General features: G+C 36.7%; 1 protein-coding gene across 1 annotated transcript in view; it reads left to right on the top strand.

Moving 5' to 3' along the window:
• The first annotated feature begins 185 nt into the window (after positions 1-185).
• ubash3ba (ubiquitin associated and SH3 domain containing Ba) overlaps positions 186-15,742 on the top strand; it is a 34,164-nt gene continuing 18,607 nt past the window's right edge. The window contains exon 1 of the mRNA XM_059352264.1: positions 186-991. Coding sequence (XP_059208247.1) covers positions 864-991 — 128 coding nt within the window. The 5' untranslated portion in view covers positions 186-863. The remainder of the gene's footprint in view (positions 992-15,742) is intronic.

The following is a 15,742-nucleotide window of genomic DNA, read 5'->3' as shown; positions in this document are numbered from 1 at the left end:
TTTGTGAGTGAATAGGGAACAAAATTGAACAAAACCTACAAACATTCACACAATTTTTCTTATTTGTTTACAAGTTTGCCGCCTGTAAGTTACTATGGCAACTGAGGATGGCGTGCTGCTCTCCTGGACGTGCACCGCGCATGCGTGGAGTTTCGACACCCACTTTCGCAGACAGGAAGTGTGACCAACTTTTTCCACCATCCAGCCCTACCTCGGCGCTTTTCCCGCACACTGCCTCGACTAATGCGATCAAATTTAGCGCACAAGCTTAACAACAGTTCGTCTGACCGAGCAGGGTGTGTGTTTCTCTCAGTTTGACCCGTAATCCGCCTGAAAGCCGCGCAGACTTCCTGTCCTCTCTCGAAAACCGTGTACTGTCCCTTTAATTCGAAGGGGCCGCGCAGTCGGAGCTATCGTTCACAGGCTGGAGCGCCGCTCACTCAAGATCCATTCATAAATAAGACATCGTGTGGAAAAAGGGAGCTCAAACAGCATCTGATTTTTCATTCAGCTGGTCCGGTGTATGTGCGAGGGTCGAGCAGGAGCCGGACATGTTAGCCCGGGTCGGGGACTGTGTATCGGGGGCACGGCTGAGAGAGCAGGACTGACTTCCCATGGCTGACCCCCCTGCTGAAGGTTTTGACTTTATGTGTGAGCCGTCAGGAGGAAGCTTGATCCAGCTCAGAGCATTTGTCAAACCCAGAGAAATGCTCGTGTTTTCTACGTGCTTCCGCCTCACACAAACCACCCTCGATTAAAACACCCCTGCCGCTTCCATCTTAATTTATTTTTAATTATTTTTTAAATAAATGACAATACGCCAGAGGAGCAGAGGACCTGACACGCCGATGGAGCAGTGAGTTATGGCAGCTAAAGAGGAACTGTATGCCAAAGTGACGCCGAGGAGGCAGCGCCAGAGCCGGCCGAGCACCGTCAAACATGGGTCCACTCTGGACGTGCTGCTGTCCATGGGCTTCCCCAAGACCAGGGCGTGAGTACACAGCTGCACCGTCCCGACACACACACACACACACACACACATCAGCGAGGTTAAACCAGGCAACATCACTCTCTATAGCCAAAGTTTCAGTCTCATCATCAGCTGATCTGGAGCATCTCTGCAGCTCAAAGCAAGAGGCTACAAGTCTGCTCTGCTGTGCATGATGTTAAGACATGTCAAAGCCTCTGGAGTCATGTCAAGTGACCTCTTTTAAACTGTAACGTTAGTTTTTGCTCCACATTGCATGCTCAACTGCATGCTGTTTGATTTAATGCCACTGTAGTGTGATTTAAGTGTCAAATAACCCATTAAAAATAAAGTTGAACTGACATTGTAAGTACATTGTTGCCATTTTTGCCATTAAATACAGTACATAGTGGTGGGTATGGCTTATGTATGACTTTTTGGATTTTTTTGTGCGTTTTAGTGTCAAATAACCCATTTAAAATAAACTAGTCCGACAAGTCAAAAACTATTGGGTCATGTCAAATTATGTCTTTTAAACTGTAGTTTTTGCTTTGGAATACACAGCCACATTGCATGTTCCACTGCAGGGTTATGCAGTATGACTTAATTTCACTTTTTTATTTTTTGTATGATTTAAGTGTCAAATAAGCCATTAAAAATAAAGTTGAACTGACATTGTAAGTACATGGTTGCCGTTTTTGCCATTAAATACAGTACATAGTGGTGGGTATGGCTTATGTATGACTTAATGTCACTTTTTGGATTTTTTTGTGCGTTTTAGTGTCAAATAACCCATTTAAAATAAACTAGTCCGACAAGTCAAAAACTATTGGGTCATGTCAAATGATGTCTTTTAAACTGTAGTTTTTGCTTTGGAACACACAGCGTATGTATTTGTATGATTTTAGGGTCAAATAACTCATAAGAAAAAGAAAAAAGTGTACTGACATTGTTATTACAAGGGAGCTATTCGTGCATAGAGGTGGAGGATGTTATCAGGTATGCATGATGAAGGACATCACATACACAGCCACTTTGCATGTTCCACTGCAGGAGTGATTATAGTGTCAAATAACTCATTAAAAAACCCCACTGGTATTAGCATTGTTAGTCCACGGTTGTTGTTTTTGCAACAGGATACTTAACTTTAGGTTTTGGACATGTGAATGTTAGATTTTTGGGTGAATGCATCATATTTTATATGCTTATAATTTTTATCTGAAAAGTTAGCAGTGACTGCAAAAAATTAAATGAAGTCTATAAGTAAAGTAAAACTGCCTTCTGAAAATACTCACAAGTATTACTTAATAATTAGAACCTAATTACTTTGAGTATCAATACTGTGCTTTATTACTTTCCATGACCAATTCAACAGAAAATCAGCAGCATTACTTCCAGTATTATCGTTTCTGTAAGTGTGCTTATGTGTCCATACATTGTTCAGGGTCCTGTCAAATGACCTCTTTGAAACTGTAGTTTTTGCTCCAAAACACACAACTACATTGCATGTTCCACTGCAGGGTTATGCAGTATGATTTAATGTAGCATATTACGATTTTAGTGTGATTTTAGTGTCAAATAACAGATTAAAAATAAACTTGCACTGACATTGTTAATACATGGTTGTTGTTTTTGCAACAGGATACTAAAGTGCAGTGCAGTGCATAGTGTTGGAGGAAGAATTGAGATCCTTGTAACAATAAAACAATGCAAATACACTTTACTGCACGTAGGCCTACAACATGAGTTAAAACCTGTTATCAGCAAAATGCACTCAAAGTTCAAGAGTAAAGAACCCGATATTATGTTCCTACAGATTCTGGAAATCCTTGAAAACACTTTAAATGTGGTGTTTGTACTTTCTTACTTTTTTACTTATACTTTTTTGAATGAAGTGCTTAAATCTGCTTTGAATTTAGCTTATATAGGATGTCAAATCTACTTACAAACACATTTTCATCTCGTGGACTTTCATCTCGTTATGCACTTTATGTGTTTTTTATGCACACTGTTCATTGCACCTTATTTGTTTCATAGCACCAACATTTTTATACTGCATATTCATATTTATTCTGCACTGGAATTCTACTCCTTAATACATACTCCTTCTTTAGACACTTTATTTGTATTTTTACATTACATTTTATTGTATTTTATTGTATTTTTATATTTTATTGCTTGAAGTATGCCTAGGTTGTTCTTTTTATTTAATTATTTAATTGTGTTGTTATTGTCTCTGTGTGTAATGCTGCTGCTACACTGTAATTTCGGTTGTCACAGCAGTCCGGTATTCAAGTACAATAAAATACAACAAAATTTAATAAAATAAGATACTGAGGTAGCATAAATAAAAACAACAATAGAAAAAAACACAGAATAGAACAAGGACACTTAAGAAGTTAAAAAAAATGCTGTCATGAAACATAATTTTGGTTGTTTATAGGACAATAACATCTAACTTAATGTGATGAAAAGTGCAATAATTTATATACTATTTATGCTAAATGGGCTGTGTATAAATTTGGAATTCACCACAGCTGTAAAGTGCTGGAAAAGCTTTAAAATTCAAGCATTTACAGGTGTATATTTAATGTCAATCTACATTATGTTATAGGTAGTGAAGTTGGAGCAACTCATTTATACAGTCATGTAGTTGAAAGTTAAAACTGCCTCTTAAAAACAATCAAATCAAGCACACTAAATTACTAGAAGTTAATACATGTAGTATCAACACTATGCTTTAGTTACTTTCCACGACCAATGCAACAGAAAAACAGCAGCATCTCTTGTATCGGTGCAGTTTCATTGTTTCTGTATGTGTGCCTACGTGTCCATATGTTGTTTTGACATATTTTGCACTACAAAAGAAAAATCTGAGAGATGCTCAGTGTTTTATGAGTCATGTGTTTCCCTTTGCCAACCCTCCTTGGTTTTCAATGAAAACCTGAGATCCTGTGGGCTTTCCTACGTGTTTCTTCTCATTCATCCTTGAGAGAAGAAGTTGCCAGGAAACAAGCAGTGTTGCCTCTTGAATGTAGTGTATAGATTATGGAATTATATAAAAAAAAAAATTACAATGTGTTGTCTGCTCGCTACTGCTCAGGACTCTAGTTTTTTATAGAAAGTTCATGTGTAGTTTTAGGCAGCATTTAGCATGAAGTGTTAATATCAGATCAGATACACCCAAGCTGTTTGAGGGTGTGTTTTATTTACTTCTTTTTACATTTTATCCTCTTTGGCTGTGTATTTATCAGCAACATAGTTAGAAGTGCAGCTCTATGGAATCAGTACAATCATGGCTAAAAGTTGGAACTACTCAAAAATGTATTTTGTGCAGAATAACACAGTTATAATGACATACATCATACAATAAGAAGAACACAAGTTAAGATTCTCAGATAAATATTTATATATTTAAAATTGGAATAAATACATTTATATAAATATAATTCATATACAAAACACTCATGAACATTGGAAAAAATTGTGTCCCCACATATTAAACACTGAACTATTTGCATTTTTACAACCTCTACTTGCAACCTCTCCTGTCCTCTCCTCTCAGCTCTGTGTAAACCGATTTTCCGTGAATATTTGTCACGTGACCGTTGGTCTCAGCAGAATCAATCATGGCTTCACAGTGTCGCTGAGGAGCAGAATTTAATGTTTTTAACAGGATCTAGTTATTACAAATGTTTTATTTTTGGCAGCGTTTTAAATGAGACATGTAAAATAAAATGATTTTGACAGAAATATCACAATTTTTATAAGCTAGTTTAACACCAGCTTGAATTCTCCACACCTAAATACAGCCTTAAATATGGTAGGTATGGCTGCTGAAAAGGCATCAAATTTTAATTGAAGTTCTGCACGTCTCAGTTTTTACATCTCAGCGTTCTCTCACTGTATAAGCTCTACCTCATCACATAATCTATAATCAAAATGTCCCTTCTCATTGTTCATGTTGTCAGTGACTCCCACACTATATATCAGGCTTGATGATTTGAACTGCCTTATCTCTCACAAAACCTTGCTGTATGTGCAGCCTGTCCCATTTAACAAAAGAAATCTGAATGAGTTCACTTTGAGTCTCCGGCAGCAGTGGCAGTAATCTTAGAGCGCCGTGATTAACTTCCAGATCTATTACTTTTTTCCGTATCAGAATTATGGGATATGAAACTGTCTCCCCGTGTAAAACAACAGACAGAAATTTAGTAATGACTGCTGGCAGTTATCTGAGTTTTCTAAGTAGGCCAAAAGTGTTGAACAGTCTTTTAACGAGACAGATACAGTATCTCCAAAATTAAGCCTTTTTATCTCCTGCAGAGCTGGCTAAGGTCATGCAGGCTTTCATTGAAGCAGACTGCAGCTCTCTCTGCTGCTGCCTAATGAACCTCTGCAGACACTATGAGTGACTGTGGTTGGTTATATTTGCAGACTCACATTTATTACTGATGACAGGCTAATACACTCTGATCGAAGCTATAAAATTTTAATGAAGCAAAATAAGTTAGAGTCATTATCTTCAAGGCTGTCTGGTCTGAAGTCAGTGGAGACGTGAGAGGATACAGACAGTTAAATGTGATAAAACACAGTTCGTTTTAGCAGTAGCAGTATACGGTTTGAAGTGACAGTGTGTGTGGGAATAGGCACACAAGATTTGGAAACATTATGTAAATTATTTTTTTGGCCCATACTACAGTCGCGAGTCACAACATTGGGATTTTGCATAATTATTTTCATTTTTTTCGTAAAATATATTAAATCCCTCTAAAATCCAACCGGTTTTCATTTTTGCAACCTCTCCTGTCCTCTCCTTGTTGGTCTGTGTAAACAGAATTTCAACTCAAAAATGTCTTTTGGGTAATTGTTTTCTTTTAATTTGGAATAAAATTGAACTGAAGTGTCATTAATATTGGGAAAAAATATTGGGTCTCCATCTGCTGTACATATTCCATTTTTACAACCTCTCCTGTCCTCTCCTCTCTGCTCTGTGTAAACAGAATTTCAGTGAGTATTTGTCACGTGACTGTTGGTCTCAGCAGAATCAATCATGACTTCACATTGTTGCTGAGGAGCAGAATTTAATGTTTTTTTTAACAGGATCTAGTTATTCCAAACTGTTGCTGACATTTTAAAAAAGATATGTAGAATTACAGAAATATCACAATTTCAAGCTTCAATTTGGTTACTTTTTCGAATGGAAACGTTTGTAACGTATGATCCATTCAAGGATTTTTGGAAAGGATCTGGATTTTGCAGATAATGCAAAACGTAATGTTTTTACTGTTTCTTTCTACGATAAACGTTGTATCTTTGGCGACTACTTAAAGAAAACATACGTGGGTTTAAAGAGGTGCTGAAGTTGATGGAGACCAAAACAGAGCTAAATGTGGAGTGAATATTGGACACTCGCTAGGTGGAAAGAACAACAACTCCAAATGAATGCTGCTGCTTATCTATGAGTAAAGTCTTTGCGAACACATTCACTATATCAAGATAAAATAACAACATGTGTCCGTGTTGCGTTTACAGCTTGCTGTGATGTCCAGGCTTTTACATTTAGATTTAAATCAGAAATCAATCGAAGCAATTAATAAGTAAAGACCAGTATGAAGCAATGTTAAAATAGTTTTGGATTTTTCTTCAGTTTTAGTTTTAATTTCGTTGTGAATTTTTGTTTTCAAATTCAGTTAGTTTTAGTTAGTTTTTAGAGTGAGCTTTTTAGTTTTAGTTCAGTTCTTATTTTTTTTAAAATGCTTAGTTTTAGTTTAGTTTTTATTAGTTTTAGTGTTAGTTTTAGTTTTTTTTAAATGGGCTATATGTTGGGTGCCAGATTCAAAACATTTTTTGCCTTTATTTCCTTTGGTTTATCCATCTTAGCCCCAATAAGGTTATTAACTCTTACAGTTCTGGGTGATTTGAATTTTGGTTCGAGTGTAAACATCCCAGTCTCAGTGAACATATTCACCATGTGTTGCATCTTCAAATAAATACACTGAATTATGAATGGAAAAAGTTGACAAAAAAACCAAAACTAAGGACATTTTCACTATAATTTTAGTTAGTTTTGTAACCACAAAATACAGTTTTAGTTAATTATCGTTTTTAAAAAAAAAACTTTTAAAAACTTCTAGTTTTCGTTATTTTGTTAGTTTTCGTTAACTATAATAACCTTGGTATGAGGTTGGCCTGACATTCAGTGGCAGCTTTCAGAACTGAACACTTCACTGTACTGTATGGAACAACTGTGACACTGATCCAGTCTCTAGAACATCTCCTGCTGTACAGATTGGCATGTTCTACTTTTCGTTGCAGCCAACCAATTCAAACTCTTTGCAGTAAAATTTCAAAATAAACGTCTGAGTGGCACATTTTGCTTTCAGGGCCCTTCCTTCGACTTTGGTGGGAGAGGAAGAAGGAATAATAGGAAAAGCAGTTATCAGTCATAGCTTCAGGGAACAAGGGCTTCATTGTGTTTGAGGAGGGTTTTTTTAAGCCAGTAGGGAGCAAGAATCAAGTACACACACAGGAACACAGAAACAGCCGCTCTATTTTAATTGGGGGGATTTTCTGCTGAGTCATTCAGGAATATAGTGTCATCAAATAGGAGCTGGATGGACGGTGGTCTCACCGTGTCTGATGGCCAGGAGCAGCTTTGATCCAACTGAGAATGTGACAAAAAATGAAGTTTGATCCCTTTTGGTTGGACTACAAGTTGTTTTGAAAGTTGTTTTTTTTTACCTTACTTCCTTCAGCATTACACGCCTTAACAAGAGATGTAGTCAATAGTTTAGAACCACTGAAGACAGGTCTTTTCAATGACAATTTGTCTGTTTAAGGAATTTGGCTCGATTCTGTACTTTTTTTTTTTTTCCAAGAAACTTCTTAAAACTTATTTAAGTTAACAGACCAGGAAAATGGAGCATAACCATGCAATTTTTCTCAACAAATACAATTCAAATACTGAACCCTTTATTTCCTGCACCAAGCATGTGATACTTTATGTATAGTTAGTTTGTTTCCTTGTCTGGTAGCAGGATTAAGAAAAACCTGCTGGAATGATTTTCATAAAATTTGGTGGAAAGGTGTAGCCTTTCACAGCAGCTAAATTGTCGCAACCATAAGATAACAAATCCATGTTGTTAGCCTTTAGATAGTGTGCTTGTGTCCCACCAGCCAGTTGACATACACTGCAAAAAAAGCCAACTTGTATTTTTTGGCCTAAAACAGTTATTTAAGTTGGTAAAACTTGGAAATATGAATTATTGACATTTAGGGCAATAATGTAAGTTAGCACAACAAAGGAAGCCAGTTGTCTGCTCAAAAACAAGTTTGTGAGTTGTTGTTACTTATATCTTTAAGTTGGGGTTCAACACAAGGGACAATAGTTCTGATAACTCTTATTTCTTTGTTGTGAAATGCGTGAAAGCGTTGAAATTCGGTCATTAGCGAAAGCTAGCGGCTAACTGATGCTAGCGGCTAACTGATGCTAGCGGCTAACTGATGCTAGCGACGCTGCTTGTTACAGCTACAAGAATAGCCATTAGCTTATCAATGCTAACTCAAAATTGTGGTCACAACATTAGCTGACATGTCATAGCGGCGTTACAGTTACAAGTTCAAAAATCTTTTTTTTGGTGAATTTTTTGCAGTGTACTGGGTTTAGCTACTGGCGCTAACAGGTGTGGTTTAGGTGTGTGGGACAACTGGTCACAACACAAGGTGACGTTCAAAACAATGATGAGTGTCACGTAGGCGGTGATTGACAGATGGTTCTTTCGATCACCAAGTATGTAAAAGTGCCCTTTTCCGAACAGTTTCCAATGAAGGCTTCTCGAATGGATGGATGGATGGATGGATGGATGGATGGAAGGATGGATGGATGGATGAAGGAAGGACCACTTCTCACTTTCGTTGGCAACACAAGATAGAGCACGGTTTTAGCAGAGGTCTGCATTCTCTGAGTGCCCTCCTAGTTTGTTTATTTATATTTTTTGTTGGCCTAAATGTAATCCAGTTAAAATATACACTGTAAAAAATGTTAGTAGAAATTACAGTAAAACACTGTCAAATTGCATCAGGTTGTAAAATTAAACATTGTATGTCACCTTAGTAGACACTTTTAATTACCGTAAATCAAAGAATAGCATAAAACTTTGAATTCTACTGTCATAAACTGTAGAAAACACATAGTTTTGCAGTAAATATAAAAATTTCATGTACATTTTATGGAGAAATGCCACGATGACACAATTACCCGAAAAGTAATGGGATTTTTCAGTAAAAAATTACAGTTTTTGCTGATATTTACATTTACATACGCTCACTGTATTTTTTACGGTGAAGTTCTGGCAACTACAGCTGCCGGTATTTTACCGTAAATTAAACAGATTTTTATTACAGTGTAGTTTATAAATAGTTCATGTAGTCGATTAAAAGCATGAATTAGCCCCAAATTCCCAGGAAAAAGACTTGACCTCAGTGTCCTACAAAAGCCTTTTTTGTACTTGGTAAAACTCTGTTACGGTCAAATAATCAAGATAAACACATTCCCTCCAGGGGATTTCCAGGCACTTTTGTAATGTTTTATATCTCCTTGTAGTTCCTTTTAATCCTTAGGAACCTGCACCTATTCAATGATTAGTAATCAGTTTTTTTTTCAATGTGCAAACTTTGACTTTTGTAAAAGTACACTTGTGTAAAGGGGACTTCCATGTTTCCTTGTGACCATTGTTAAATATTAAATTTGCTTTGTTATTCTTCTCTTATCATATTTTAATGCATTCCTTTGCCTCGAAAACAAATTTGGTGTGTCTAACTTCTGCATACAGAACATACTGTGTGAATTATATGGGTGTTGGTGTGTGTATAGAGGAACCATCTGTAGAGAAACACACTGTGTGGGAAGTTTTAAATGTCCTGCTTGTAGCCAAAACACCTGGAAGTTATGCACAACACAAGAGTCCCGAGTGTTGGTTTGCTGAACACAATTGTTATGTTTGTTGTTATGATTGTTATGAAAAGCTAGTAACCTGCCTCAGAGCAACACTGTAAAAAAATGCATTTGAATACTTTGCAGGATAAAGATTTGTGTATAGTCATAAACATCAGCTTTTTTGTGTGAATATTCAGAGGAATAATGTGTCAGCAAAGGAAACAGGAAGTTGATGACCAAAAAGTAACAGAACATCGCCTGCAGCGAGGGAGGCAGAGGGTTTTTTTTCGTACATGAACAAGATGGAGACGGAGGCATTGAACCAGTGGAGGAGAAGTTTAAGTCGACACACTGATGTGTGAACTTTTAGACCAACCACAGATGTTCTCACAGCTGCTACAACAAATATATGATCCCGTTCTGAGAGGTCAAACATTACAGAAACAACTACTTTTCAAGAAATTTACTAAATTATTTTACAGGGTTTTTATACATGAAGTGCAAATGCCATGAAAAGTAAATTATTAATAAATTAATAAATTAAATTAAGAAATAACCACAATGTGGAAGTTGAAACCTGACCCAGAATTGAATATTTTTAACCGGATCTTAGTTATTCCAAATGGTTTAACTTTTGAAAGAAATTTTGACAGAAATATCACAATTTCAAGCTTTGTTTTGCTTACTTTTTTTAACGAAACATTTTGTAACCTTAAAAGACTCTTAGGAAGTCAAAATAGTTTTTACAGTTTATTTCTGCAATAAACAGTGTATCTTTGGCGATCCTTCTTTGCTCATATGTGACCATGAAAGACATGATACTTATGCAGTTAAATCTTAAATTCAAACCGCATGTTTACACTCATGCTATGAGAAACATTCAGGGTGTTAAAGAGGTGCTAGAGTTGGTGGAGACCAAAACAGAGCTAAATGGAAAGTGAATGTTGGACACACAGCAGGAGAAAAAAAACATAACTCCAAATAAATGTAAATGCTGCTTTGCTATATGTAAAGTTTTTGCTGGGTTTAGAGGGTTAAAACTATTAAAGTAGTGTGTACAATGCTCATTTCATACAGATAAAATTTGTCTCATTCACACGAAGACTTTAAAGCTTTAGCTTGTTTAATGAGCTGTAACACATCTAGTCTGCTGTGTTATTTATGGTAAAAAAATATATTTTATTATATAATATTTTCAGCCTGCCAGTCCGTGAAGCCTTATGCAAGTTAAAGAGTCTTTGCAGACTGTTTCTTTCCTCCTGTCTCAACTCCATGTCTCATTTTACTTTTACCTAACGTGTAAAAACACATAACACACATAACTTATGTACACATGTGACGCTTTGGTGTCTGAGCTTTCAGCTTGAAAGAACAAACTCTGAGCTTGTACTAAAGACAGCCAAGAGGAAGTCGCTCATTTCCGGAAGTGGCTTGTGACCTTTACTAAGCGCTCTGTTGAGGCGGTGGTTTGAGGGCGGCTGCAGCAGGGGGGCGGGGGGTTCACATGTCGAAAATTTGTCACGAATCTGACAGAATTATCAAAGTTTTCTTATCAAAAAGAAGGCTTGAAGATTGCAAACCATACTGACAGGACAGAATAAATGCCATAAATCTTCAGCAGATTGCTTTCAGCTGCTCTTTGTGACCTGGAAATCTAATTTTCCAATTCAACATCATAAGATTTGGGTGTCTCATGTGTGGTTTTAGGCTGTAACTCCTAAGCATATGCTTGGTATGACACATCGTGGTGCTTTGAAGGGAGCTGTCTGTGTGATGTATCACTGTTTTGGCACTGTGCCTCGTGTATTCTTAGTGAAACATTTGCTTTTTGCACTTTGACTTGTTTCACTGACGTCACGCATGCGGTGCTAAAAATAATACTTGTGCTAAAACAACACACTTTACTCCTGTTTTTTTTTTTACAGACAATCATTTGTCCAATCTGATAAACTTGATGGACACCTAGTGAAGAATATCATCATCATCCTTTAGTCACACAAAGGCTCACACTGTTCATTTAATGGAGTCAGTCTCTGACTTGCTCTGTCTGCCCCTGTGGACGTTTTCAGCTCTCTTCTCCAGAAATAATGAAATGAGAAGAAGAAGAAGAAGCAGTTCCAGACACTGGCTGTACACGGCCGGCTCTGTTAGAGACGTGCTGCTCAAACGTTGCCTTGTCAGCTTGAGAGAAAAGCTTTATGAGGGTAAAACACCCAAAGCTGGCCTTGTTTGTGACCCTGAACAAAATGTTGTGGTGCAAAAACACTCAACTATCAACAATCACGGCCACCACTACTGAACAACACAATTAGTGGCAAGTTATATGCTATAAGTAGATGCAGACGTTTTGTATTTTTATGAGTCCCAAACCTGATTTGTTCTGGTCCAAGCCCCTGACCATTGGACTACCCAGATATTAACCATTTGAGGTAAATGTTGAACCTGTATTAATCAAGCTTCTATGCACGGTCTTGCCAGGAAATGCAGTGGGATCCATTATTAGGCTTCAGTTTCATATTCAGCTTTAGAATCAGATTTTTTTTTTTCTTTCAAATATTTTTTATTAGAGCACACAGTCATAGCGTCACACAATTACAACAAACACACAAGTGAGCAATGTATATCCATACAGGAAAGTGTGCAGCCAGGACACAGCGCCCTCTTTTTGTTTTATGATATAACAAAGGAAAATGAATGAACAGTCAAATATGTAGGATGCAAAATACAGATAAAGAAATGATAAACTAAAAAGACAAAACCTAAGCAAATATCCCCCACCTACCCTAACCGTACTAATACCACACAGTGAAATAACTTCACTACAAGTAAAGTCCTGCATTCAAAAGTACAAAAGTACCAGCCTCAAAATGTACTTAAAGTATCAAAAGTAATAATCGTTATGCACTCAGATTGTTTTATATATCCAACACAAACAGCAGCTTCCTGGATCAAAGTGCTTTGTGTGTCATTCCCTCCCTATGTGGACTTTGTCGCTCTTTATACTATGTCACCTGACTTCCCCGTTTGATCCTGTCATAATCACTAAGACCACTTGAGGTGGCCCCCTAAAAAATGTAAATATGGGTTGTAATAATTAAAAAAAAAAAAAAAAAACACGTCATTTTCCAGAAATGTGCTGTTTTAATTTATAGGATTTTCTTATTTTTTTCTACATAACTTTTATTACAAATATTAACCTTAAAGTGAAAGTTGAAATCTGTAAATGAATATAATAGGATATTATTGATTTTTTTTATCACTATTATTAAATTGCTTAATGGTCTTGAATGTTAAATTACAGTGGATTTTATGAAAAATACAAAAACAACTTGCTGACTGGGAAATGAAGGCTACTGTTTTTTAACAGTAAAACTTTAAATTTAATGTAAAACAAAATGTAAAAAGACAAAACACTTACCATCTTATTAAACATATATATTTTTTAAATACAGATATTTATAATAAAATACAGATATTTACTTCATTATGTGTCACTTTATGTGTCACTTAACAATGTCCTCCAACAAATAACAACATGACAACAACAAAGTAATATAATGGGACATTGGGGCAATTTTTATTATTCAATTGTTTAATGATCTTGAATGTGAAATTACAGTGAATTCTATTTTTTTAAAAATGTGGTAAAAAAAGAAATCTTAAAAAAAGTTAAAAGACAAAACACTTAACCCTTTATCAGGCAAAGAACTATATTTGGTAACTTCAGGTAATATTTCGAGAAAAAACGTTGCAAATTTACTAGATAAAAAGTCGGAGATTTATGAGAAAAAAAATGGGGGAAAAAGCAACTTTTTTCTCCAAGATTCACCACTTTAAATCTCATAAATTACGCATTTTTTTCTTGTAGATTTGCCACTTTAACCCTTAATAGGGCACTCATTGAAATAATCCAAATTGCAAATTCCAAATTTCAACCCTAGAGAATATTGGAGGATATTACATACTGCCAGAATGTGTAAAAAAACATACGAAATTAATATTTTGAGAAAGAAGTTTACAAGATTAAAGTGGCAAATCTACGAGAAAAAAATGTGTAGATTTATGAGATTTAAAGTGGGGAATGTGGGAAAAAAAAGTAGCTTTTTTCCCACTTTTTTCTCGTAAATCCGCAACTTTTTTCACACAGATTTGCCACTTTAATCTAGTTAATTTGCAGCCTTTGTCACGAAATATTACCTGACGTTACCAAATATATCTCTATTTTAATATAAATATCTACTGTAAAAAAGCAAAATAAATAATATCAGCGACAATTTAGCCATTTGACAAACAGCAGGAGCAGAAATAAAAAAATGATTCGCTGTTGTTTTATTTATTTGTTTATTTTATTTTTTTTACATTTATGTGTGAATATTCTTAAGAATGAACTTATATTAACATATTAAAATACAAATATAGTTCTATGCCCGATAAAGGGTTAAATACATATATTTATAATAAAATGTACAGACACTTATGTGTCACTTTTAACGAAGGCCTTGAACAACAGCTCCAACAAATAACAAATTGTGTCTGTCTTCACACGCCGTCTACTGTCTGTGTCTGACGTCACATCTCAAACAGATCTTAAACCGCAAAGACAGAGTCACGTTTCCATCTTTGTCTCGGCAGTCAGCGGGTGAAGAGACTGATGAAAAGGGCGATAACGTCTGGTGTCGGGCTCGGCGTGGGTGCGTTTCCTCTGCAGACGGGGCTCTCCTTAGGGTGCTGTGTGGTGTTGGGCAGCAGTGGTGCTCTCAGCGCTGTTGGAGCGATAAGTGGCCAGTGATGAGTGTTCGCCATGGGCTTGTAAACAGGAAATGTTGAATGGGCCGTGGAGCTGAGTCAGGGAGGGCCCTTTGGGAGCATGTAGCTGTGTGTGTGTGTGTTGAGACAGGGTGCCAAGGTTTTGTGAAAGTCAGTTCTAGATTAAAGCTTTTTGCTTCAATTTATAATTTCCTTCTTTGCTCATAAATGACCATGAAACACATGATGCTTATGCAGTTAAATCTTAACTTCAAACAGCATGTTTACACTCACATGCTAGGAGAAGTGTGCAGATTGCCTGTTATGAAGTGATAACTGGAAGAAGTCCAGGTCAGCTGTAATAAACAGTCCGAAGAATGTTTAGATATATGAAGAACCAGAAACGCCACCGTTGAAACATGCAACAGGCAGCCAGAACACTTCGTATGTAGTAAGCTTAAATGTGGAAACAGGAAGTGAAAACGTGCCAACACATACTGCAGCAGCCGTACATGTGCAAATGAAGCCCTCATCCAATAATGGTGACGGTTATTAATGCAAACAGTCCTGCTGATTTGAAGCCGTATCAAATCCAGAGTGACTTCTCTCCCCAGCGCTCTCTAATCTTTTTTATCTCCGTCTAGCTGTGAACAGGAAATGCAGTTTATAAATAACTTACTCAGTTCTTGCTAAGAGCAGACAGGCCTCGGGGTTAGCTGCAGTTATTGAGGACAGTTGACTGTTTCAATGAATATTCAGTTCAACAACAACCAAAAAAAAACTCTAATTAAGATTTTTTTTAAAATACTCAAGTGTCAAACAGCAGATGCTGTACACAGGGCTGTGGTGCCAAAACATGGACCAGCTGGCCTATAAGAGCGAGACGCCGCCATCTCTGCTAGCGCTGCCCGGCTCTGCTCCCCAAGGGCCACACAGATGTCGCTGTCCCGCTTTCTTTTGCCTTTGAGAAATGGAAACAAAACAGAATTGGCCGTATGTATTCCAAACATGTTGTTCTTTAAATTCAGTGTGACAAAGACATGGCTTTGCATGCAGTGGTTGGCAGGTACACAGCCAAGGTCACTCATCGT

Source organism: Centropristis striata, chromosome 15, assembly GCF_030273125.1.
Source record: "Centropristis striata isolate RG_2023a ecotype Rhode Island chromosome 15, C.striata_1.0, whole genome shotgun sequence".
Classification (NCBI taxonomy): domain Eukaryota; kingdom Metazoa; phylum Chordata; class Actinopteri; order Perciformes; family Serranidae; genus Centropristis; species Centropristis striata.
The sequence above is the reverse complement of the archived record's forward strand: the minus strand, read 5'-3'. Positions and strand labels throughout refer to the sequence as shown.